Source organism: Scheffersomyces coipomensis, assembly GCF_036884675.1.
Source record: "Scheffersomyces coipomensis strain NRRL Y-17651 chromosome Unknown DFJ63scaffold_4, whole genome shotgun sequence".
Taxonomy (NCBI): domain Eukaryota; kingdom Fungi; phylum Ascomycota; class Pichiomycetes; order Serinales; family Debaryomycetaceae; genus Scheffersomyces; species Scheffersomyces coipomensis.
The window spans coordinates 228,988-254,253 of NW_027042895.1; the positions used below are offsets into that span (position 1 = coordinate 228,988).

General features: G+C 31.1%; 9 protein-coding genes and 1 non-coding gene across 10 annotated transcripts; 6 read left to right on the top strand and 4 right to left on the bottom strand. All coding sequences in view use genetic code 12, as the record gives it.

The window, feature by feature from the left end:
* Positions 1–1,037: 1,037 nt before the first annotated feature.
* On the top strand, positions 1,038–2,753 carry DFJ63DRAFT_287816 (hexadecenal dehydrogenase; the record flags this gene model as incomplete). Its single annotated transcript, XM_064905094.1, has 1 exon — positions 1,038–2,753. The coding sequence occupies one exon, from the start codon at positions 1,038–1,040 to the stop codon at positions 2,751–2,753; it is 1,716 nt and encodes a 571-aa protein (XP_064761465.1).
* Positions 2,754–3,119: 366 nt separating this feature from the next.
* On the bottom strand, positions 3,120–4,373 carry SVF1 (Svf1p; the record flags this gene model as incomplete). The annotated part of the gene is made up of 2 exons (XM_064905083.1): positions 3,120–3,334; positions 3,410–4,373. The coding sequence occupies 2 exons, from the start codon at positions 4,371–4,373 to the stop codon at positions 3,120–3,122; spliced, it is 1,179 nt and encodes a 392-aa protein (XP_064761466.1).
* A 1,394-nt stretch (positions 4,374–5,767) lies between these two features.
* DFJ63DRAFT_318972 (uncharacterized protein) lies at positions 5,768–8,532 on the top strand. The gene is made up of 2 exons (XM_064907009.1): positions 5,768–6,262; positions 6,693–8,532. The coding sequence occupies exons 1-2, from the start codon at positions 6,092–6,094 to the stop codon at positions 8,394–8,396; spliced, it is 1,875 nt and encodes a 624-aa protein (XP_064761467.1). The 5' UTR covers positions 5,768–6,091; the 3' UTR covers positions 8,397–8,532.
* ARP8 (Arp8p) lies at positions 8,533–11,389 on the bottom strand (the record flags this gene model as incomplete). The annotated part of the gene is made up of 4 exons (XM_064905426.1): positions 8,533–8,836; positions 8,932–9,018; positions 9,107–9,573; positions 9,628–11,389. The coding sequence occupies 4 exons, from the start codon at positions 11,387–11,389 to the stop codon at positions 8,549–8,551; spliced, it is 2,604 nt and encodes an 867-aa protein (XP_064761468.1). The 3' UTR covers positions 8,533–8,548.
* Positions 11,390–12,850: 1,461 nt separating this feature from the next.
* LSC1 (succinate--CoA ligase (GDP-forming) subunit alpha) lies at positions 12,851–14,095 on the top strand. The gene has a single exon (XM_064903480.1). The coding sequence runs from the start codon at positions 13,001–13,003 to the stop codon at positions 13,970–13,972; it is 972 nt and encodes a 323-aa protein (XP_064761469.1). The 5' UTR covers positions 12,851–13,000; the 3' UTR covers positions 13,973–14,095.
* Position 14,096: 1 nt separating this feature from the next.
* DFJ63DRAFT_143830 (mitochondrial 37S ribosomal protein mS41) lies at positions 14,097–15,226 on the top strand. The gene has a single exon (XM_064903488.1). The coding sequence runs from the start codon at positions 14,295–14,297 to the stop codon at positions 14,823–14,825; it is 531 nt and encodes a 176-aa protein (XP_064761470.1). The 5' UTR covers positions 14,097–14,294; the 3' UTR covers positions 14,826–15,226.
* Positions 15,227–15,711: 485 nt separating this feature from the next.
* Positions 15,712–20,496, top strand: ESP1 (separase; the record flags this gene model as incomplete). The annotated part of the gene is made up of 1 exon (XM_064905024.1): positions 15,712–20,496. The coding sequence occupies one exon, from the start codon at positions 15,712–15,714 to the stop codon at positions 20,494–20,496; it is 4,785 nt and encodes a 1,594-aa protein (XP_064761471.1).
* A 1,237-nt stretch (positions 20,497–21,733) lies between these two features.
* On the top strand, positions 21,734–21,815 carry DFJ63DRAFT_t80. The gene has a single exon. It is a non-coding gene; the product is annotated as a tRNA-Ser (tRNA).
* Positions 21,816–21,906: 91 nt separating this feature from the next.
* On the bottom strand, positions 21,907–23,424 carry ISN1 (IMP 5'-nucleotidase; the record flags this gene model as incomplete). Its single annotated transcript, XM_064905014.1, has 2 exons — positions 21,907–22,202; positions 22,344–23,424. The coding sequence occupies 2 exons, from the start codon at positions 23,422–23,424 to the stop codon at positions 21,907–21,909; spliced, it is 1,377 nt and encodes a 458-aa protein (XP_064761472.1).
* A 306-nt stretch (positions 23,425–23,730) lies between these two features.
* Positions 23,731–25,266, bottom strand: RPS42 (40S ribosomal protein eS4; the record flags this gene model as incomplete). The annotated part of the gene is made up of 2 exons (XM_064907462.1): positions 23,731–24,505; positions 25,253–25,266. 2 exons carry the CDS (start codon positions 25,264–25,266, stop codon positions 23,731–23,733), a joined length of 789 nt encoding a protein of 262 aa, XP_064761473.1.

A 25,266-nucleotide genomic window follows, 5' to 3' on the forward strand; every position in this document is an offset into this window, starting at 1 on the left:
TTTGTATTTCGGCATCTCTATTTCACTGATGACCCTACTATTCCGTCTACAGCTAATTCTGATAAGTGTGTAAGTTTCTTGTAACATAGTGATTATCAGTAGATGTCACAAGGACAATCAATCATACACCTGTTGTTTGAAGATCTTTTCATTTGTGTATCGTACCTTCAATTACATAATTCATATACATTCTTCGAATGCACCCATTTTTACGAGCGTTTAACTTGGAGTATACGTAACTATTTATACGAATCATCAATATAGATAAATCGAACTTTAGGTATGATCTATTATAATTATAATTAGAGATTAAACTATAGATAAACACCGTTTTGCATCCGCCTAAATCCTAAGTCGACTCGTGACCATGTGTTTTAACGGCACGGTAATAAATAAAAAAGTCATTACTAAACCCGGTATAAGATAATTAGGGAGAAAAAGAAATGTGGTTAGGGAACAAATCCCCCTTTCTTTTTCCGATAGTGAGAAAAGTCCCGTCCCGGCTAATTAAACATTCGGTAACAAATCATCAATGACAATGGATGGCAGATAAAAATATCTGGGGGAGACAGAGGAGAAGTTAAAGTAGGCTTTGTAATAGACTTAGTATCGAAATGTAGATCAAATTCCTCCTTATTTTCATATCATAGTTAATATTTAATTACAAACTTAACTACTGATCACCGTTAAATCTTACCTAGTAATAGTAGTTAATCATGTAAGGAGCAACCATTCATCTTGTCGGTAAATGAAAATCACATTTAGTGACACTCCTCTCCCTAAAATAAAGAGAGCGCGTTAAACTTAAAGTCATAAAAATTCAGATGCAAATTTTGACACAATGAAGTTTTTTTTTTTTTGTAGCACTTACCCTCCCACCTCCACAAATTAACTCCAAACAGACTGTGATTTTAAATGGGATATATATATAAATTTCATCCAATCCTTTAAATAAATTATATTTGCCACTAGTTTATATCTATCAACTGTTCTATTAATTAACACCTCAAAGGTTCAATTTAAGTTTGATATATAAAATGGCTCCACCAACAAAGACTCATTCAGTCTCGTCTGAAGAATCATTCACTAAAGTTGATCAAAGTACCACTATTGAAAAAAAGCAACCATTCGTTGCTCCTGATAATACCAAGATCTTGGAATATACTCCATTAGATCAAATCCCCATTGGAGTTCAAAAATTAAAGGATGCCTTCCATACTACTCAAAAGACTCATTCAGTTCAATATAGATTAAATCAATTAAGAAATGTCTATTTCAAAATTAAAGATAATATTGATGAAATTTGTGAAACTTTAGAACTTGATTTTTATAGATCAGCTTCTGAAACAAAGAATTTAGAAATCGTTATTGGTTTAAATGAATTGGTTCATACCATGAGTAGTTTACATAAATGGGTTAAACCTGAACCCGTCACTGATTTACCTGTTTCATTACAAACTAATCCAATTTATATTGAAAAAATCCCTCTTGGTGTCGTTTTGATTATTTCTCCATTCAATTATCCATTCTTATTATCTTTATCAGCTATCATTGGCGCACTTGCTGCAGGTAACGTAGTTGTTTTCAAACCAAGTGAATTGACTCCTAATTTTGCTAAATTATTCACTCGATTATTATCTGAATCCCTTGATGAAGATATTTTCTTCACTATTAATGGTGGTATTGATGAAACTACCAAAGCTTTAGAACAAAAATATGATAAAATCATGTATACCGGTAACAATTTCGTTGGAAGGATCATTGCTAAAAAGGCTGCTGAAACTTTAACCCCTGTGATTTTAGAATTAGGTGGTAAATCCCCTGCTTTTGTCTTAAATGATGTTAAAGATTCAGATATCCCTGTTATTGCCAGAAGAATCATTTGGGGTAGATTCACTAATGGAGGTCAAACTTGTGTGGCTGTTGATTATGTTTTAGTTCATGAATCAATCCATAAGAAATTAGTCGAAGAAATTAAACGTATTATTGACGAAGAATTTTATGCTGAATTCAAAACCTTGGATAATTCCGATGATTCATCTACTATTACTCCAAGTTATACTCATGTCATTCATGATCGTGCGTTTAAAAACTTATCCAATATCATCACTACCACTAAAGGGGATATCATTACTGGAGGTGAAGTTAATTCCACCACAAGATTCATAAGTCCAACTGTGATTGATAATGTTTCATGGGATGATTCCTCCATGAAAGGAGAAATCTTTGGTCCAATCTTACCAATCATAAAATATTCCAATTTATCTACTGCATTGGATGACTTAATAAGTAGTGGTCATGATACTCCATTAGCTCAATATATCTTCACCAGTGGTAAGACTTCTAGAAATTCAAACCCTCAAGTTAATCAAGTTGTAACTAAAATCAGATCAGGAGCCACCATGATCAATGATGTAGTGTTACATGTTGGTTTAGTCAATGCTCCATTTGGTGGAGTAGGTAATTCCGGATATGGATCCTACCATGGTATTTATTCCTTCCGTGCCTTTACTCATGAACGTACAACCTTTGAACAAAAATTATGGAATGATACGGCTTTAAAAGCAAGGTATCCTCCTTATAATGATAAAAAGAATAAATTAATTGAAACTTCCCAAACTAGTTATGCTGGTAATGTTTGGTTTGGTAGAACTGGTGATGTTAGAATCAATGGTCCAAATTCAATCTTTAGTGTTTGGTATGGATTTGTAGGTGTAACTAAATTAGTTAATGATTTAATTAATGCTCTTTAATTGTGATAATTTTATGATATGTGTGTGTGTGAGTTCTTTTCTTTAGTTTTTGTTTTGTTTTATATTAATTAATTTATATTATTATTATTCTAAGTTATATATATTATTAAAGGAGATTATTATGTAGATAAAAGGTATCCCATATATACGCAAAAAATGAAGCATGACAATTATAATAAAAAAAGGAACATTAAAAAGGGCAAAGATTAATTAGAGATACCTTTTGACATAGGGACAAATTGATTATAAGCAAGTAAAAAAAAGGAAATCAAACAAGCAAAGGCAAAAATAAATAAATAGACTATTAGTAATATGTTATGAAAAGGCGGATGGATGAGGGACGAAGGAAGTGAGTTAGTGAGTCACCTATTCTGAGATGAAGGTAACTTCAGTAAAACCAATACCCTTTTCATTAACTTCATTAGTTTCATTAGATTCATTAATTGTAATATTAAATTCATTACAATATTGATAAATATAAGGTTTAGTACCTGCAACTCCACTGACGATATTTTTAACAAATTGAGGAATTTCAGCCATAACATCAACTCTTTCAACTAAAGTAGTTAAATCACCGGAAACTGAAGCAACTGGGATACCGATATCTTCTTCTTCTGGTTTGGTTTCTTCTTTTGATTCTTCTGGAGCAGTTTCACTTTCTTCAACAACTTCTTCTTCAGTAACAGTTGGTGGAGTGGATGAATCGAATTTCTTATCTTTAACATAATTGAATTCAATAGCTTTTGGAATTGACCATCCAATTTCATCAACAACAGAATCTTTATGAACCACTTCGTTATTAATAGTGGCATAAAGGACTTTATCATTAGTTGAAATAATTCCAATATTAACTTTTGTATTAGCATAAGATGGAGGAGTTGTAAATTCCATAGTTACAGCTGAATAATTTTCAGAATGGAAATTCATAAAATTCCAAGCTTTAGCAGCATGATGAGGTTTCATACCTTGTAAAGCCATAACAAACATTGTATAACCATTAATATCTAAAACTTCTTTAGTTTCACTATTAACGATATTACCTACTACTTTACATCTTGGCCAAAATAAATGTCTCATTGAACCCCAAGGTTCATTTTTATCATCACCATAAAGAGTTGTACCATCTTTACCAAAGATTATACCAGGAGCTAATTTTGAAATTTTAAAATCAACAATTAAATCTTCATTAACGGTTGAATCAATTATAATTTGTTGATTATTTTCATCGAATTCAATTTTAAAATTATCAGCATAAAAATTTGATTGTTTAATTTCAAAATTATCTAATTTTGTTGAATGCCAAATATTTTGACTTGGATCTTTAGTATTAAATATTCTACAAGTGAATTGAGCAGTTGTATGAACACCCATAACATTAGAATGAATAACTTGAAGGAATCCAACTAATCCATTAGCTAAATCAGTGAAATAAAAAGTTTGAGTTTCAACATTAGTATAACTTGGAGATTGCCAATTGAAATCATCAATGGTAGTTTCTCTATATATTGGTAATTGTTCTTGATTGATGGAATCAGCAACGGTATAGATGGCTTCTCTACCATATTCTGGTTCGGCGGTACCTGCTACAGCAGAAAGACCTGATTGAACCCACTTTAACATGATGATTTGAAAATTTTAAACGATTGAAACAAAAGGGTTGCTCTTTTACACAGAATTTGCCGTCAGTAATTGATGAAAAGTGATGACTGGAAAAGTAATCAGATAAATGGTAAGGATTGGATTAAAAACTACAATTCTTTTCAAATGAACAAGGGATGCCTTTGAAGGATGGTTGGTTGGTTGATTGGTTGATTGGTTGGTTAGATGATTGTTGATTGTTTGTTGTTGTGTAAGAAAAGGGAAAGAAATTTTTTTGTCTTGTATATTGTCTGGTTTTGTCTTGATTATTTGTCTGTCTGATAAAATATATTTTTTTGAGATGTCTGTCTGTCTGATTTTTATTTTTATTTTCAGTGTCGGACTGTCGGTGTCTGATTTCAGATGATTTGCTCCTGTTTATAAGGGTGTTTAAGAAATAGTCAATTAGTGTGTGTGTTATATACAGGAGAGAGCTATAATATCAGATGATTACTTATTAGTATAACATAATATATACATAGATGATGATGATATATATGAAACAAATTGATGGTTATTTATAATAATGTTATGTTGTATTTAAATGTAGTGAGATCACCAAGAGGTGATATCATTAGTAGAATAGGATCTATATATAGCATATTAAGTATAGTATAGTATTATTCAATCACTGATGAATGATGGTGGGTTATAATGTAATGGAGTGATGTAATGATGTTTTAGATTCTAAGTGAGGATTATATAATTATATTCACAACCATTACATAATCTGATTTTAGTGTCCTGACAGTTTAGTGTGATTCATTCAAAAATCTCTCACCATTTTCTCAGTAACACTTTCCCGCTTAATAAATAATAATATAAAATGATCAGCACTATTAACTATCAGATATTATTTATTTATTCATCATAGTTATCATCATTCATCAACAATTTCACATAATAAGGATATATATAATACACAGTAGAGGTAACCAATGGTTGACCCTATACCATAGAATAATCATAACCTATCCAAGACCAAACAAGACAAGACAAAAGTTCGGCTTAAACATTCACTATTTGTCTCTTATGAGAATTCGATTTTGTGTAGCTATAAAACCTTCAACTGATTAAAATTCAAATTTAATTAGTAACGTATTTAAATTTACTTAACCACCACCACCCACACTAACTACTACCATTACCTATTCTATTTTTAATTAATTTGAAGATATATCATGGTTACTACTATGCAATCTATCAAGTAAACATTGTACGATGAATAGAATAGTAATAGTACTACTTACTCTGTTATTATTATTACTAAATTAGTATAAACTAAATACATACTCTTTACTTTACACACACCTCATAAACCGTAAATAATTTTGTGATTTCTTTTTTCTTTTTCTTTTTTTTTTATTTTTTTTTTATTTTTTTTTTTTTGGTTTAATTTTCATAAACCACCTCTTCATCTTTCTTGTTCGTCATTCCTTAAATTCAATTCTTATTTCATTCTTTACTTTTCATTCTACTTCATACTTCTTTTTCTTATCATATCATATCACTCAACCATCTCCATTCGACTTCACATATCCACTATCATCAACCATCATAGACATACCATCCCTTCCATTCTTCAATTACGTTATTATTAATCTGCATATCTATTCCCATTGATACCCAACCTTTTTTTTCTTCCTGCTTACCCACTCACTCACTCCCTCACTAAAATTAGTTAGTGATTCCCCCCTCCCATGTCTCACACTAGCATTATTAATCTACTACCACCTCCTCCACCACAATCATCATCTACATCCACTCCCATTTCAATCGCATTAAAATTAAATAATATCATACTAGATCATTTCAATCATTGTCTATCAAAATCAATAACTCCAAAACTCCTAGTTAGAAATGGTCAATATGTATGTAATTTATCAGCTTTTTTATTCCTCATTAAGATTTAAATTTAAATTTATTTTATTTTTATTTTTATTTTTTTAGTGAGATTTTATCTTTTTTTACTTACCTCGTCTTCCTCCGCACTTAAAAAGAGTCCCACAAAATATCTGTTTCTTTTTTAGTTTTATTTTGTCTTCCCGCCGCTCCACAACCTCGCGACGCGCGGTAATCTTTCAATCTCCCCCCCTCCCCCTTCACTAATTTTACCTACATTACCCCCCTCGCTACTCACCCTCCCTCCCCCTTCCGTTATAGGCTAGATTATCCTGATCTTTATCTAATTTAGGATATATCTATATCCTATTAATATCATAAACTCTAAAAAGTGCTTTGGAAGACAGTGAGTAATACACCTTAGTTATTGTGATTCATTCTTACTAACTTTTCTTTTAGTTTGTGAAAATATCTGATGATGTGATATTCCCCTGTAATACCATACCTGAAAATTTAAATTTCGATATATATTCAACTAATCCTAATGATAAAGGGGATTTTCAAGGTAGAATTGAAACTAAATTGAATGTTTTAAATGATTCAAAGAATATCAAACAAATATCAAAATTAAAAGTTTCACCATCTTCTACTACTACTAATTCATCTGCATTTACTACATCTTCCCTCCCTGCATCTCCTAAAATTTCCTTAACTCCAGCTTCAACGACAACGACATCTGCAACGACAACTTCACGACTTAATAATGGTCCTAAACGATCATCATCATCATTGCTCCCATTTAAGATCAATTCCAATGATTCAAATTCAGAAATCACTCGGAAATTCTTAAATTTAATCGCATTGGGTCCAATCACCGAATCAACCATCATGAAAACTCTTCACATCACCGAACATCATGTTGATTTAATTGCAGATTTGATCTCAAATCTATGTCAAATCTATAATCCTAGTGATTCATTCATCCAAGATTCAAGATTCCCCAATCAAGAATTATCCAATATTTCAAATTCATCAGATGATGATCAATTTAATTTGATTCCAAAATATATCTTGAAGGATAAATCATATAAGGATTTAAAACCATGGAAATGGAATTTCACCGACTTTGAAAGAGATCTAATCATCAATAATATAAATCATTCCCTAACAAGATTAGGATATTCTGAAACCCATCCATTGCGGAATAAAATCTGTTTGAATCCCGAATTGAATAATAATGATGCATCAAGTTCGTCTTCAGATGATGATAATCATAATGGTCTGAGTAATAGTTCAAATGGGAAAACTCATAAGAAACAATCATCTCTTGGGGGTGGGATTTTAATATCGAAGAATAATAAAAGCTTACCATTCCGGAAATCTCAAACTGATCTGCCAAAACTTTCAAATCTTAAGAGAGTTGGTGGGTCAGGTCATACGAATTTATCTACTGGTGGGAATACATCTGCATTAGGATCACCTAAACCAAAGCCATCTACTGGAGTGACTTCAACTACAACAACATCATCAACTACAGCTGCATCGACTAATACGAAGTCTGCTGCTGTTAAGAGAAAATTATCCATTTCTTCAGCATCATCTTCGGCATCGAATTCATCTGATGAAGAAAGACATAGTAAACGTCCTAAACCAGATTCATACACCTCCCCATCATCAGAAGAAGATGATTCTCATACAACTAATGTCAGTGCCCCTCCTATGGTAACAACTACTACTTCAAGACCTAATACTCCTAATCCAACTACTAAAAAATTAGATTATTATACCAATTTGGCCGTTAAATTTAAATCCAAATATAAAGAATATGAATCATTATATAATCAATTGAAATCAAATTCTCCCGTCAAGAATCCTTCACTTCAATCATCGAATAGTAAGAAACAATTAATGAAATTATTAGAATTACATACCACATTAGCCCAATGGAAGAAGACACTTTGGGATTATAATAATAGTAGTTTAGGGAAATCATCCATCAATGGACTTTCAAAACATAAAAAGGCACAAAGTTTAAGTCCGGCCATCTTAGATAATAGTCAATTATTCCCTCCTAGACCTCCTTCACGACAAATTACTCCTTCAATTCCTCAATCTGGGTCATCGAAATTAAGTCATAAACATAAATTATCCCTTGATTATTAATGTTGACTCTTATTGCACAGTTTAAAAATAATACTCATACGTATATCCCTTTTGCATCTTAACTCTATTTAATCATATTTTATACATACATTATATTAAAGTACATAGAGATATATATTAATTATACTAAAAAATATATCCGTTTTTCTTTTTTAATAATTAAATAAACTTTTATAATACAAACATCTACTTTGTAATAAATCCCAATCATTTTGAGTAATCCACATTTCATTAACCACTTTTAATCTTCCATATACACTTCCACCTTTCCAAGTTAACATTTCAGGATCAAATTCTCTTGGGGGTGGTAAAATATTAATAGGTAAGATTGTCCCTTGATCATACAATTCATCAATTACATCGAAATTGATCTTAAGACTGGCTCGTTTGTTGATATCGGCAAGATCTTCTTCGGTAAGGGTTATATCGTCTAGATTTGGCTCACCTGATGATGTTGAAGTGGTGGTGGTTGTAGTCGTCGTCGAAGTAGATGTAGTGGTGGTTGTATTGGATGCACTGGATGCTGGTGGGGCACTTCCATCTTCGGGTTCTTCTGGTTTAGTTGATTCTTCATCGCCATTTTCTTGAGGTTGGGATTTCTCTTCTTCTTCTTCTTTTTGTTCTTCCTTTTGTTGATGATATTTAGATAATTTTAATTCATCAATTAAAGATTTTTTAATTTGTTCATTTTTAGCAATTTCATGTTGAACAAATTCAATTATACTATCTAAATTTGAATTACTTAAAATCTTTGGTCTCCAGATATTAATTCTATCATTTAAAATTAAATCAAATCCATTAATCTTCCCAAATCCTCCTCCTACAATCAATAAATTATCATAAAATCTTTTAATCTTACCTAAATCAGTAGTCAAACCTGCATTTGTGATTGATTCAATAATAGCTTTCTCTAATGGAATTTCATTAAGAACGATAGGACCTGAATCATCTTCAGTATTTTTATTATTATTATTGAGATTACTATTACCTGCATTTGGACCACCAGTGGCAACTTCATCATTCTTTTTCTCTTTACATAATTTTAATACTAAGTCTTCATCAGTTAAATCTGAGTATGATAATTTAGATTTTAAAATTTGTTGAGATCTGGAAGTGGGATTATTTAATTTCCCATTATATTGATCAGTAGCAGGAGGGAATAATTGTCTTCTTTTTTCTTTTGCTTCTTCATCTTCCTCCTTTATAGATGATTGTATAGATGGGATTGAACTGATTGATAACTTATCAGGTTGGAAAAATTGAGGATAAAATAATCCTAATGGTGCTAACATAACTTCATCAAACACTTTAAATTCAAACTTTTCTGTCATTTCAAATGGTTTCCGTTTATAGAAATTATATAATTGAACAGCAATATCTGCATCTTGAAATGTAACGAAATTATGTTTTAAATCATTGGCTAATTCCCAATCATCAATTCTACTACTTAAATCGATATTCTTATAAGGAAATGAACTTTCCAATAATAATTTAATAAAACATTCTGTGATTTGATCTCCACCATAATTCATCAAGATACGAGAATCATTAATAATCATTCCTTCATCAACACAACTAATGGAAGTAGTTTGAGATCCAACATCTATAACACATGCCGTAGTAGCTCCGGCTCCAAATGTAGCGGCTACTGATTCTTGAATGATTCCAACACGACCAAATCCCACAAATTTAAATAAGATTTCACACCAAGTTTCAACATAAATTTTATCATATAAATCAGGAATAATTAACATTACTTTCAAATTTAATAGATTTTTAATATCATTTTGTCTTAATGATTCAATGATAATATTAGCTAAATCTCCTAAAATTTCTTGTGGAGATTCATAATCAGTAGATTCTTTATTAAAATTACCATTAACAATAGGATATCTTAATTTCCAATTACTTGAATGTTTCTTTGAATTTAAAGGTAATTTTAATGCATCCTCTCCAACAAAAAATTTCTTATTGGAAAACTCTCTACTTCTTAAATCATGCCATTCCTTTTTATAAGGATCATTATGATCTGGTATTCTTTCCAGTTCTTGCTTTTTATTATAATTTGCTACTGTTTCCCGTGAATTTGGTAAAATTCTACGTTTATAATATCTCATTCTGGCTCTGAAATCTTTAGTTACCACACCTTTTATTTCATCAAATTCTGGTCCAAAGAAGATTTCCTTTTCATCTCCATCTTTGGCATTTTCTCGATATTGACGAATTGGTTTAGGTTCATTTGATATAGTCTTTTCATGAGTTGGAACTGCAATAATGGTAGGGATGGTTTGTGGAACGGCATCTGTACCTCTACCAATCCTTATAAATGATGAACCAGGGTGTATTATTATAACATCATGACCAATTTTGGCTTTTTCTTCAGTGACTTCTTCATTTTCATTTTCTTCTTCATCATCTTCATCTTCGTCATCATCAGCTGTTGCTGCTGCGGCAGCTGATGCTTTCTTTTTATTCATTTCAACCTCAATATTATTAAGATCGAAATCATCAAAGTTTTTAACATCATTACCATTATTAGATCCATTAGTATTGGTTTGGTTTTGACTTTCGGCCTTTTTAAGATTTTTTAAATTCTGTTGTTGTAATTTTTCAGCTCTCCAATTTCTGACAAATGAAACTTGTTCATCCTTTTTTAAATATTCTGTATAATAATTCTTTTGATTAATCAATGGAATGGTCTTAACACTAGTTAATCCAAATCCATTTTGTTCTTCAAATCTTCCTATCCCTGTCTTTTTTAAATTTTGAGCTATAGTAGCTGCTGCTTTAATTCTACCTTCTTTACGACGTTGCAAGACTTCAGCACTTGGTTTCTTACCCGCTACAGGGCCAGGTTTATGTCTTTTAGATGGATCTGAGCTCCCATTACCATTAGGTCCGTCTTCATCTCTTTCTATTTTAATAGGTGATGAATTTTCATCGTGTACTATATCGATTGATGATGATGGTGGTATCGGTGGAGGTGTTGACATTATTTCTTTGAGATTTAGAAATGGGTTAATATGTCAATATAGTATATGGTGATGGTAAGGGTTGAATTGTCCTTGATTGATTGGGTGAAAGGATGGTTGGTTGGATGATTGATTCTATATGCTATCCCAATTGCTACTTTGAATGATGAATTAAATTTTTGTTGTGGTTGCCATTTCTTGTGCAGCGGTCGTTGACAACTTTCGTTCTGTTACACTAATTTTTTTTTTCTCTGATCTCGTTTGGTTTGGTATCGCGTAACCATAAAATATAGCATAATAAAATGATAGTGTAAATGATTGACAGTTATAACTGTCTTGTAATGGATATGTCAACATCTTGTCTAGTTTGAAATGGATTAAACTTCAATTGTTGATGGTTACACTTGTAGCTTTTTACATATCTAGGAGCTGACATAGTAAGTAACAACAGATATGAAGGTATTAGGTTGAGGCTTTAGATGAACTTTAATACATGCCTACAATCTAACTATGCTTAGAAGACAACTTTTAAGTAGTCGATAGTAACCTGTTAAAACTTATAAAATAAACAATCTATACCTACATACACGTTACTAGAACTAATAAATAACAGGTAGTAATTGGATGCAAATCAAGTATAGAATCAAAAATAGTTGCAAATACATATACCAGTAAAGTTAAAAATTGTTTCTATATTTGAACAAGTCTGGTTATATCAACACGAAAAGGAAAGAACCTCAAAAATATAATAACGATATAATTATTGCAACCAAATTATACCATTTGCGATTTAGGTTCCGTTCACTTCCATGGTTTTACTAGTTAAATAATGTCGTTACCTCGATTTTGAATATTTGAGAACCTGTCAAGTAAAGAGTTGATTTCTATTCTTTTGCCCCCGGTGCGAATCGGAAATGGATTTTTAAATAGTTTTCACTATATTACCCCTCGTCGTACTTTTTGTCTGTCTGTCTGTCTGTCTGTCTGTCTGACTGTCTGCTCTAAAATTTTAAATAAATTAATTTGCGACAATTTTTATTTTTTTGATGGAAAATGGAAATCATCGCTATCACCTCGGCAAATAGTAACGGTTCATTTCTATTTTACAATCAATCAAGCAACCAACAGTATCACTTCTAAATCGAATAACTTAGACGAAATCACTTATATGACCTTCTATATACATATCAGCTCATAATTCATTCTCTATAATTTAGATATTCCTATAGTCCGAGAAATGGTGATATTTTAAAGCTAACCAGAACAACTCATCCATGCCGCTTGTGCCTAACATCCATACTTCAATAGTTATCGCCCGGCGGATACTATACGCCCGACCAACGTTTTCAACTAAATTTGACACCCAAAACAAGAAAGTACACCAAAAAAAAAAAGTCTGAAATACACAAAAGAGAGGTGTGCACTATTTACTGTGTAAAGGGGAATGTTATGTTGGATTGGAAAATCAAAGAAGGAAGAGAAAAAAATATACCATTTCGATTTTCGATTTTCCATATTTATTTATTTATTTATTTAACAATTCATTTCTAACCTATTTTAGTAAATATTTAGATCTGATCTAATCTAATCAATTCATTATCATATTTATCTTATATAATCATCATCATCATCATGTTGAATAGACAATTCGCTCGTGGTTTTGCTTCTAGTGCTACTGCTAGAAACTATGCTTCCACCATCAAGAACTTGAAAGTTACTGCTGATACTAAGGTTATTTATCAAGGTTTCACCGGTAGACAAGCTACTTTCCATGCCGAACAAGCCATTGCCTATAACACCAAGGTTGTTGGTGGTACTAACCCAAGAAAAGCCGGTACTACCCATTTAGATTTACCTGTGTTTGCCAATGTTAGAGATGCCATTGCTCAAACTGGTGCTAATGCCACTGGTATTTTTGTTCCACCTCCAATTGCTGCCGCTGCCATTGAAGAAGCTATTGAAGCTGAAATCGAATTAGCTGTTGCCATCACTGAAGGTATTCCTCAAAGAGATATGGTTAGAGTTGCTCAAATCTTAAAAACTCAAAGTAAAACTAGATTAGTTGGTCCAAATTGTCCTGGTTTAATTGCTCCAGATCAATGTAAAATCGGTATTATGCCATCTCATATTCATAAAAGAGGTAAAATCGGTATTATTTCTAAATCTGGTACTTTAACTTATGAAGCTGTTTCTCAAACTACTAAAGTTGGTTTAGGTCAATCTTTAGTTATTGGTATGGGTGGTGATCCATTCCCAGGTACTAATTTCATTGATGTTTTAACTTTATTCTTAAGTGATCCAGAAACTGAAGGTATTATTTTAATCGGTGAAATCGGTGGTAATGCTGAAGAAGAAGCTTCTGAATTCTTAAAACAATATAATTTAACTAGAGATGTTCCAAAACCAGTTGTTTCATTCATTGCTGGTGTTTCTGCTCCTCCGGGTAGAAGAATGGGTCATGCTGGTGCCATTGTTGCTGGTGGTAAAGGTGATGCCAAATCTAAGATTGCTGCTTTACAATCTGCCGGTGTTGTTGTTGAACCATCTCCAGCTAGATTAGGTAACTCCTTATTACAAGAATTCAAAAACAAAGGTTTATTATAAATTTAATGTAATATAAATTTAATTGTTTTAGATTCATGTCAATTAATTAACTAATTATTATCTATATAAGAAGAAAAAAAAATATAATAAATCTCCATATCATTCATTCATCAATAACATTATTCATATTGATATTTATCATAAATATTGTAAAATCCATATCTTCTGATCTCTATCTCTATTAGTTAACGAGACTTTTTTGTATTTCGCACGACCGTATGTTTTTGGCAATGAAAAATTTATTTTGAAGAACAGCTTTTTTCAAAACCTTTAAATCGTTAACAACGTTAAAGTCAAGACAATAGTATAAACATTATCTATAATGAATGGATTAAGATCATCATTCTTAAGAGCTGTTTCAGGAATCAGCCACAATAATGTCTTCATACAAAGACAATCACCAATACTTTCCTCATCTTTCAAATCAATAACCAACTTCAATCCTATAATATCAAAATCATCATTTTCTACATCATCCATAGCATTCAAAACCAATACATCAACTAGAACTAAAGAAAATGTGCATGATTTAGAAACTTTCTTCAACCTCATTGGTCGTAATACTATTGAACACGTCGGATTATTCGAAAGTGATTTAGCTAAATTTTTAAATACAACTTCAAGTCAAATGAAGAATATGGGTATAGATGTTTCAACTAGACGTTATATGTTAAGATGGAAACATAAATTCGTCAATGATTTGGAACCATTAAGAGAACATAAAAGAGGTAAGAAGAAGAATGGTGGTGAAAGAAATGCTAAGACTGTCATTGCTAAGAGAAATGCTTTGAAGAGATTAGAAGAAAGAGAAAAGAATGCTGCCAATGAAGCTGATGAAGAAAGAATCTTCTAGGTTTGCCATGGTACAGACTTGAAAACACCAACCAAAAACAATAGCAACAGCATATAATGTATTAATGATATTCTTCGGAAAGGACATACATTCGAACTAAATTTCATTTTGTAAATAGTATCCAATTTAGTTAGACAAAACCACTCATCATATATAATATCAATCAACAATTTCCGTAAATACCAGTTAATACAGACTCAAACAAGTTTGTCTGTAGTTTAATTCATTGCAATGACGTATAATCTTGTATGAAAACGAATCACGTGATTTTTTCAAATTCTAGTAAAAGTACCTGAATAATTGAAGATAAGTAAATAATTAAGAATCGATTATTATCTAAGTGTTTGAAAGTTATCATTTGTTGTATTATTGAAGTCATTTTCTTAAACTTTGATAAATATTGTATGAAGATACCCTTGTTTGATTTTTAATTTAGTATGTTTAAGCTTAAAAAATTGCAAAAAGTAACAAGAAATTAAACTTTAAATAACTTCATATAAAGCCAAAGAAAGTCAAACCAGCTTTATATAGACAACTAACTTTACCATTTAACATGCACCTACTTAGTTATAACCACCTTATGAGCAAGATTGATTGGCTTAACTCTGATATTTGTATAATTGCTTAAGTAAAACGCTTGGAAGCTACCAGTTCTCAATATACAGGAATTTTATAGACCGCAAAAAAAGTTTTTGTTTACATTTTCTGAATGCAGAAACAAACAGAAAAGTCAAAAGTCAAATCAATCCTTTAAAAGACACCATTACAGGAAGTTCAAACATAAGAGCAAGTGTGCGGAGTCATGAATGACGAGGCTTTAAACAATCTGATCTTGGCTTCATTGCAAAGTCATCGAACCAAGAGTCCCTTGCTGATATCCAATAATATGAATGTCTCACCACAAAGTCTGAAAGACCTTTTCACAAATACAACTACCAAGATTGATGCCATTTTATCAACTACCATCAGTGTCAACGATATTGAAATAGCTTCAAACTGTTTCAAATACTTGCATTCAAATAGCATGTCTTCAAATCATTCCATTGCTTCTATTAAGAAGCACCAAATGTTCATAATCAAATTGATAGAGATCAAACAATACGCGACAGGAATCAATGAGTTGAATCACTTAAATCAAGCATTTAATAACTTGGTCAATAGAGTACCTATAAATTGGTCCCAGTCTGTCGATTCATCTTTGATTGAAATACCTTTTAATGGCAGTGTACCAGAAACAGACGTTCAATTGATAAATTTAATAGTCGCGTATCATTTCCTATATTTACAATGTTTACTACAATCTATATCCCATAATCTTAAACTTGTTGCAAGTAATAAAGATCCTCAATTGAATTTATCCGTTTTCAAGTACATCCCCGTGTTGTTCCTTAATTCTAGTCATTTTTCAAACTGGTTGAAATTTGCTCTTGAAGTCACTCCTGTAAATAAAGAAAAATATCACAAGAATTGCATAAAGATAACCAATGGATACATGGTGATACTAGATACTTTAATGAAGAAGATCAAATCCATCGACCTAAAGATGTACAAAACATGTTTAAGGTTAAAGTTTGTGGAGTTCACTGGTGAAAAGTTTGATAGTTGGGATATAGCGACTGATGGATACGTTGCACAATTTTTGAATGATTTGAAAAATTCAGATTATCCATATACATCATCAATCCTTGAACAAGTACAACCTGCTTCGATTGATGATTTAATTGTCGACTTGCAAGAGTTTTCAAAACAACCTACATCGATGTTATTAAATCAACTCCAGGTTAAATTCTTGGCTAATTCAAATGTTATAAACGATTCAAGAATATTACATAGTATAACAAGTGTTTGTCTTCAAAATAATGATATTTCTTATTCCTTTATTCATTTAATCACTGCTCATTTAAGTTCACAATCTGAAGCTATGGACATGTTATCCAAGGGTCACTTTCAAATTCTTGATCACTTTACAATATTCTTAAAGGCCATAAGCAAGAATGTAACAAATATCACCACCTTGAAGTTAATTATGGCAGATCTTCAAAAAGTATTCTATCATTTTCGTCAAGTCAAAAGAATTAGAAACTTGTCAAATATACTTTATAATATTGGGAATATATGTCATGATGAACATATAATGGCTCTCTGTATTGCCTACGAGATTGATATTTATGACATCACACAAGCTAAAGAAGATTTTAACACGTTAAAGACTAAAGTGCAAAAGATTCTGAACACACTCTGTGAAGTTGGACTGGCTCAAAAATCAACAACATTTATTAAAGTATTCCTCGATTTCGCATATCGTTCGAAAGATAAATCCATTGTTATAGACAATATTTTCTTGCAGTTACTTGCTAAATGCATTTCTGCAGATTTATCTGTCGGTACCACTATATTTGGAGAAAACTCATATGACGATACATTCAAGTCATCTATTTTAATAAAACAATTTGAACTTTTAGAGAGATCTACCAACCCCGATATCAAAACAAAAGTGATTAATCATTTATATCAGTCTGCATCTTTTCAAGATGAGAATGTTCGCTGTTTAATTTCCTACCATTATTACAAGATAAATGGGTTAACTGAAGTCATTGATTTGTCGAAATCTCCAAATGGAAATAATTTATTCAAATGCGGTTATTATTTACAGAAATTAATCAATTCTAATTGGGATGATACTTTATTCAAGGAATCTATTCATTGTATGTTGAATTGGTTGAATGATTATCATAGTATTGAATCTGACTACTTGGATTATGAAAATGATATTTTCCGAAGTTTAATTTTGTATTTAAAATTTAATGGTGCTACGGGCTATATCATAAATGTGATTGATAATTATATAACTGCTAGGAAAGAGTTATCGAACGAAATGAATCTATTCATTCAATATCAATACTGTGATTGTTTAATGAAATTTGCTTTGTATAGTGATGTCTCGGAGCTGTTATTAACTTTGAACACGACTTTAAAAGAGTCCAAGATAAATGCTCTCCTGGAAGTGGTAGCCTTTAATCTCTTACAACTTGATTACTTTATTAATGTTAAGGATTTTCCAAAGGCAATGGAAAAGTTCAACAAGATTCACAAAGTATTCGCATCCAGAGGTGAATATAACTTAATATCCAACGAGAATATTTCAACCATGGAAAAATTGCAAAATCTTTTATTAATTTCAAAATTCCAACTTGCTGCTTGTAAGATCAATCTCCTAGCCAACAATCCTATCGAAGCTGTTAAGAATGCAAGGGTATCAATCAAAATTGCTTATTCAATTATTAAGAAAAGTGGACCCAATATTAAAAGAAATACTTACAATGAAATCAAATGGGAAACTACTCATGTCTTATTTGAATCATATAAATATATTATCACTACATTGAGTCTGTTGGGTATCACGAGAGACTTTTTATTCTATTTGAATGAATTCGAAAAGACTAATGATTCAACGGTATCTCCAATAGTGAATTGTTTACACAATTTTGATATCTTATTTTATCATATATGCTTGTTAAAGGATGATGAATTATCAAACTACTTAACAAAGGCTGAAGGTTATAGTCAGAGTGAAATTGTTCTGACTAATATTAATGTCAACTATAAAGGTAACAACATCAAAGGCCTATTAAACTCACAACCTAGTGAATTTAGACTTCCTAAGTTCAATTCGAAGTTGGATATTACTAACGATGAGTTGTTAAATATTTTCAGACTAGATAATGATGAGAATTCGGTTTTGCATCATACCTTATCATTGAAAACTCAACCGAACTTTAATTTTACTTTGAATAATAAGCATACTGAATTGTTGGATATATTAGTAGTGTCAAAAATACAGTTGGCAAACACGATAAAAGAAATAGGCCAAATTCCTCAATTGAATTCACTTCATCAATCAGTACAGTCATTACCAAATATTGTCGGAGACGGATTAACGAATCTGATCATTGATAATATTCCCATCTTAAATAAATTAGTGCAATTGAAAGATGATTTATTCAAATTTGTATCACACCCACAGTTTAAATCACTTGCAGCATATCAAATTAAAGATTTATCTAGCACGATTACAAAGTGTCTAATGTTAATATCTTCAATGTCAAACTTTAAAAGTAATACTAATATTCTACATGAATTATATTATTTACAAGATTTTCCACGAGCTCTACCATTCAAAAACGACAGAAGCATAAATCATACATCTACAGGGGCCAAAGAAATATTACCATCTCAAATTGAACCTCAACCTATATTTGATTTCCATAGTAGAGCTGTTGAATTCAATATCGATTTGAATTTATATTTACCAGATAATTGGTCCATCGTGACGTTAGATATATGTAATTTTACAGGGGATCTAGTCATATCCAAATTCACGAAGGGAAGTCATCCTCATTACATCAATTTGCCCATTCTAAGATCAAATAATACTGAGCAAATGGTAAAATTTGATGATTTGAAAAAGAATTTCAATGATATTATCAAACAAAGTGATATTTCTACTAAAGCATCTACTACCTCCAAGATTTTTACTAAAGAACAAAGAAAAAATTGGTGGAAGTTACGGTTCCATTTAGATTTACGAATGAAGGATCTTTTGGAAAGTGTTGAGAAGAACTGGGTAGGAGGTTTTAAGGGAATATTCAGTACTTTTGCTGAAGATGCGGTCTTTACGAAATTTAAACAGGATTTCATAAAATTGATCCTTGGTTTACTTCCATCAAGACATATTTCAGATGAACGCTATATGAAATTTGATGATAAATTAATTGGCTTATTCTACAACTTATCAAGTTATGATAGATTATCAGTTGATGATTTATTTCACTTTTTGATAGATTCCCTTAATTTCCATGCAGAAACCAATAACTACGAAGAGATAATGATAGCTAAATTTCATAAAAATTTTGAATTATTGTTTGATAAGTACTTCAATTTAAGGTCAAATCTGGTAAATGAGCATTTGGTATTAGTTCCTGGTTCATCATGTAGCTTTTTCCCATGGGAGTCATTAGGCTGTTTTGCTGGAAAGTCAGTTTCTCGTGTTCCTTCAGTTGAACTTTTAATTGACATGTTAAAGAACAGACATTCAAAAACAGTGGATAAATCTAGTCTTTATTATATTATTAATCCAGGTGGAGATTTAAGAAGGACAGAAGAAAAGTTTAGGCCAATGTTCTCCAAACAAAGGAATTGGAACGGTTTAACTGGATCAAAACCAAATGAAGAGAATCTTATGCAAAATATCGCCAAGACAGATTTATTCGTATATTTAGGTCATGGTGGCTGTGATCAATATATTAAAACCTCAACCTTATTTAAAACTTGTTTACCCAATGGACCAAAGTTACCTCCAAGTTTATTAATTGGATGTTCATCCGGCGCTTTAAGTGATAATGGTATATTTGAACATCATGGTAATGTATACAATTGGTTAACATGCGGAGCTCCAATGGTGCTTGTTAACTTATGGGATGTTACTGATAAGGATATCGATCAGTTCAGTTTATCTGTGTTTGAGAAATGGGGCATTTTATCAAATCAACCACGTATCAAACAATGGAATATAAGTGAGGCGGTTGGAACAAGTAGAAATTGCTGCACGTTGCCATATCTCAATGGTTCAGCCCCAATAGTTTATGGGTTACCATTAGTTATTAAACAATAGATGTGTATTTATTTTATAGACAATACAGTTTCAAAAATATTACGACAACATATTAAATTACGAAATTAACTGAAGTCACTGTAGATTTTACCTAATTAAAGTTTCTGAAACCTATTCCGCCTCCGATATTCGTTTCAAAGAATGCATCATCATGTATATCAACAGATTGTACGATAGTTGTACACTATGATTCCCAAAAATAAATTGAGTTGAAACTTGTAGGATGAATTTTGCGCTTTGTCATGGCCCAAATAGGTAATTTTTTTGTCACAAATGAAAAAGATGCAAAATCATACAACATCTGAATCATAATAATACCGATGACTATATTAACCTCAAACGAGCCTAATATATGCAGAGTTAAAAATTTAATATAAATATAGCTTGAATTCTACTTGTTAAACCATTTTTGAAACTATTACTTTTATAAATCATACAAACTAATTCACAATGGCTGCTCAACAAACTCAAACTAAAACTCAATCTGCTAACAAAGATCAAAACAACTCTACCGGTTGGGGTGCTACTCCAAACAGATGTACTATTGTCTAAATAAGTACACTGATGATGCTTATCGAAATCAATGATATGGTCTAAAGGTGCTTGGTAAAAAATTTCTTTGCTGGTGTCTTATGATGGTGTTATATTATGATATTGCTGGTCATGTCTGTTATTTCAACATATATATTCATGAATATTAATTTGAATAAGGTGTTTGATAACTCTCTGAAAGTTTTGAAATAAGAGATTATTAAGGTAGGTAAAGGTATATGATGAAAATAAAATATAAAAATAAAAAAATTAAAAAAAACAAATTACATAGATTTATATATTTCTTTTAATAAATAAATTTGTGCAAAAAAACAAAATCATTGTAGACTATCAGATACGTAAACTAGTAAATTATCTAGAAATAAAAGTTATAAGTTTTTTATTCTATCTATTTTAGGATTTTCAACGTTTAATATCTTGGTCTTAAGAATTTTGCAACATTTTTGAACATACCTGCATATAACAAATCACATAGTTAATAAAACAGCTTCTAAGTACACCAAATTATAAACAACATGACCTTATAACTTAACAGAACAACACTTCACACATTATAATATCTATTAGAAACAAGTATCTATGTAATTATATAGTTGGAAATGAATTAAAAACATTTTGAAAATGATCACGTGCCACATAAAGACAGATTATGGTCATGTGGATTTCTTGAAAATTTTGAAAAGATGGCAACTTGTCCGAGCGGTTAAGGAGAAAGACTTGAAATCTTTTGGGCTTTGCCCGCGCAGGTTCGAGTCCTGCAGTTGTCGTTATATTTTTTCTTCATACTCCAATATTTTTTTTTTCGCAACATTACAGTATCTCAAGTCTTTTGGCGAGGTATGACTTTTATATTACTTTTTAATTTTGGTCTATATAATTAATTAAATCATCAAGAATGGCTACGGTTTCTCTTGGACTTGCAATCCAAACCGTGCATGCACTTAAACGAGCTTTGAAATCATTGGCACCAAGACTTGCGAATTGATCACCAATATGCAAACTTTCACTTTTTAAAATTGGACAAACTGTATGAGATAAATCATCACCAGGATCTTCACAAAGATATCTTTGTAATGCTTCAACTCCTAAACTTTTATCACCAATATCAACCCAAACATCTGATCCACCATTAAAAGCACAAACTCTAATACCTTCTTTGCTTGTACTAGTAAGTTCATTAGGTAAATTTGGAGTAGATGATCCTGTTAAAGAATTAGAGGTTTCAATGGATTGACCACCTTGACTTTTCTTATAAGACAGGGTGGCTGACATTAAAGTTGAATGAGGAGTATAACCAGTTAAGATTTCATCTAATTTATTTGAACATGACAAGACAATTTCTTCTAAATGTTCCCGTAAAATCTTACGTCCTTCATTAGGGATTATACCAATTGAACGTTCTTTTCTAATTAGGGTAGTTGATTCGTTTAAATTATAATATTTTTGTAAATGAATCATATGTTTACCAATAGTTTCCATTATAAAGGTAATCTTATTCTTATCCCAACTAAGCATTAAAGGTAAATGCCATTCATTAGCATCTACGAATCTAAAAGTTTTTATCTCATCTGAATAACGGAATAAATAATTCGATTCACCCCCCATAACTAATAAATTCTCCTTTTGTTTAGGAGTTAAGATACAATCAGGTCTATCCATAGCATCTATTAACCCTTTTAATCGTTCATGATACTTAGCGCCCCCCAGTTGTCCAGGATATCCTGCAGCAGTAACCACACTCACAAATAAACCTAATGATAATAATTTGACAAGTCTTGATACCACATGATCATTTTCAACTAATGATTTTCCATCTTCATATAATGTCACATCACCATCAAAAGTGACTAATTTTAATTTTGATCCTGATTTAAGATGATCTTTATAAATCTTTGTTAATGCTAAAACTTGAGCTGTATTTAATATAACTCTAATATCATTGAATGAAGGACTTACTAATCTTCTTTTGGATATTGACCTTCGTTCATCTTCCACTAGGAATGCTTCATTCAATGGTAACGGGGTAAAGAATCTCCCTACTGACGGTACTAATTTTCGTAATCGACTATTTAAATTTCGACCGGGGTCTTTATCATTTATATCATCAATAATCATAGTATGATCAACTAATTTCTCTACATCAGAGAATATTTCCAGATATCGATTTTGACATTCTGCTGCAATGACTGATTCTTGAGTTTCTAAGTACCGTTCATAATCTTCCATTGATGAATAATGTTCAGCAAACCCTTCATCATAATTTTCCACATCAGCATGTAACACAAATGGAACAGCTAATAAACCTTTAATCCATTCTATAAATTCATCACGACGATGACTTTTCAAGGCATATTCTACTCTATATCTTGAAGTCATTTTGTATCAATTCATGAGTATGTATCTATCGTTTATATCAAAGAAAGAAATATGTTTTCCATTAAATTTTATAGCCAAGTAAATTGAATTCCATTTGAACCATGTGTATGACCCTTTTAGAGACTAAATCCACAAAATTGATCATCATCACCAAAATGTCCATTCCTGCACAATGCTCCCCACTCACATCAGTTCCCCGACATCAGATGCTAATAATTTTTTTCGCAACTATAAATAAATTCATAACCTTTTTATTATTATTTTAACTATTAACTATTATACAAGAATGGGGGTTATATATATAATTTATAAACCTTGATCTCTTCTCTTTCTATCTCTTTCTTCAGAAATAGATAATTTAACACCTTTACCCTTTGGTAATGAGACGTAAGGTTTAGAAGCTTCAGAACCAATAACGAAAACATTAGATAATCTAGTAACAAAAGTATTATCAACAGCATCTTTAATTTGAACTAAATCAAACCCACCTTCATGTTTTTCTCTATGGACAATAACACCAACTCTACCCAAGTTACGACCCCCAGTAACCATGACTAATCTACCGGTATCGAATTTAATAAAATCAGTGATTTTACCAGTAGCTAAATCAATTTTAACTGAATCATTAACTTTAATAGCAGGATCTGGATATCTAATAGTTCTACCATCATGAGTAACAACATATGGAACACCTCTTTTACCTAATTGAACTTTCTTAACTTTACCTAATTTATAAGAAGCTTCTTCAGAAGTAATTCTATGAACAGCAAATCTACCTTTAACATCATAAATTAATCTAAAATGTTCATTAGTAGCTTCTAAAGAAATAACATCCATAAACCCAGCAGGATAAGTTGAATCAGTTCTAACTTTTCCATCAACTTTAACATGTTCTTGCATTAAGATAGCTTTAACTTCTCTACCATTTAAAGCATACTTAAGTCTATTTCTTAAGAATACAACTAATGGTAATGATTCTCTTAATTTATGAGGACCAGCAGAAGGTCTTGGAGCGTAAACACCGGATAATTTATCCAACATCCAATGAGATGGAGCTGCTAATCTTTTTAAATGCTTCTTTCTGTTAAAAAGAGTTAGTAAAAAAGGGTACTGAATAAAGATTGAATTCAAGAGATTAGAAACGTTACAAATTACTTTAAAAATAAGGACTAATAAAAATGGGGTTTAAATGAGTTCAAATATAATATATTACAGAGCTTAACTTGCATGATAAATATAGTATTGGAAGATAGAACATTGTTTAAATCAAACATAAATCAAGTGGTCATTCCCTAGTTATCGCCAGGACAACTTATTTATAACGAGTTGAATCAAGCATATATCCAAAGGTTGAACCATTATACTTTATACGTTCCGCTTGAAATACAGACACATGCCGTATAACAGTACATCATTATAAATGATCAACATTCATAACAACACAACACAAGGATACACATAGAACTCCCCATTATAACAGAAATAACACACTCATGAAATGAATGATAGAAAAAAAACAAAGATAATATCTATAACCAATCCTAATAAATTATCATGACAAGGCTCCCATCCGAGTAAATCACAAAGGGGAAATACTGGTGATACCATTAATCAGAAAGAACTCGAAAGTTCAATCATCGGTATATGTAATACATTATAAATGACAAGAATCAGACGAATCATCCTCAAGTTCATTTTAAACGATATTTTAATTAGTCTATTTTTATAAACTCCAGAGTATGGAGAATAATAAAGTAATTCGAAAACAAAAGTTTCTAATCAAGAATGAATTCTCGATATGAAATATCTGAAATGAATTTAGACATACGGGCCTCTTGCCAT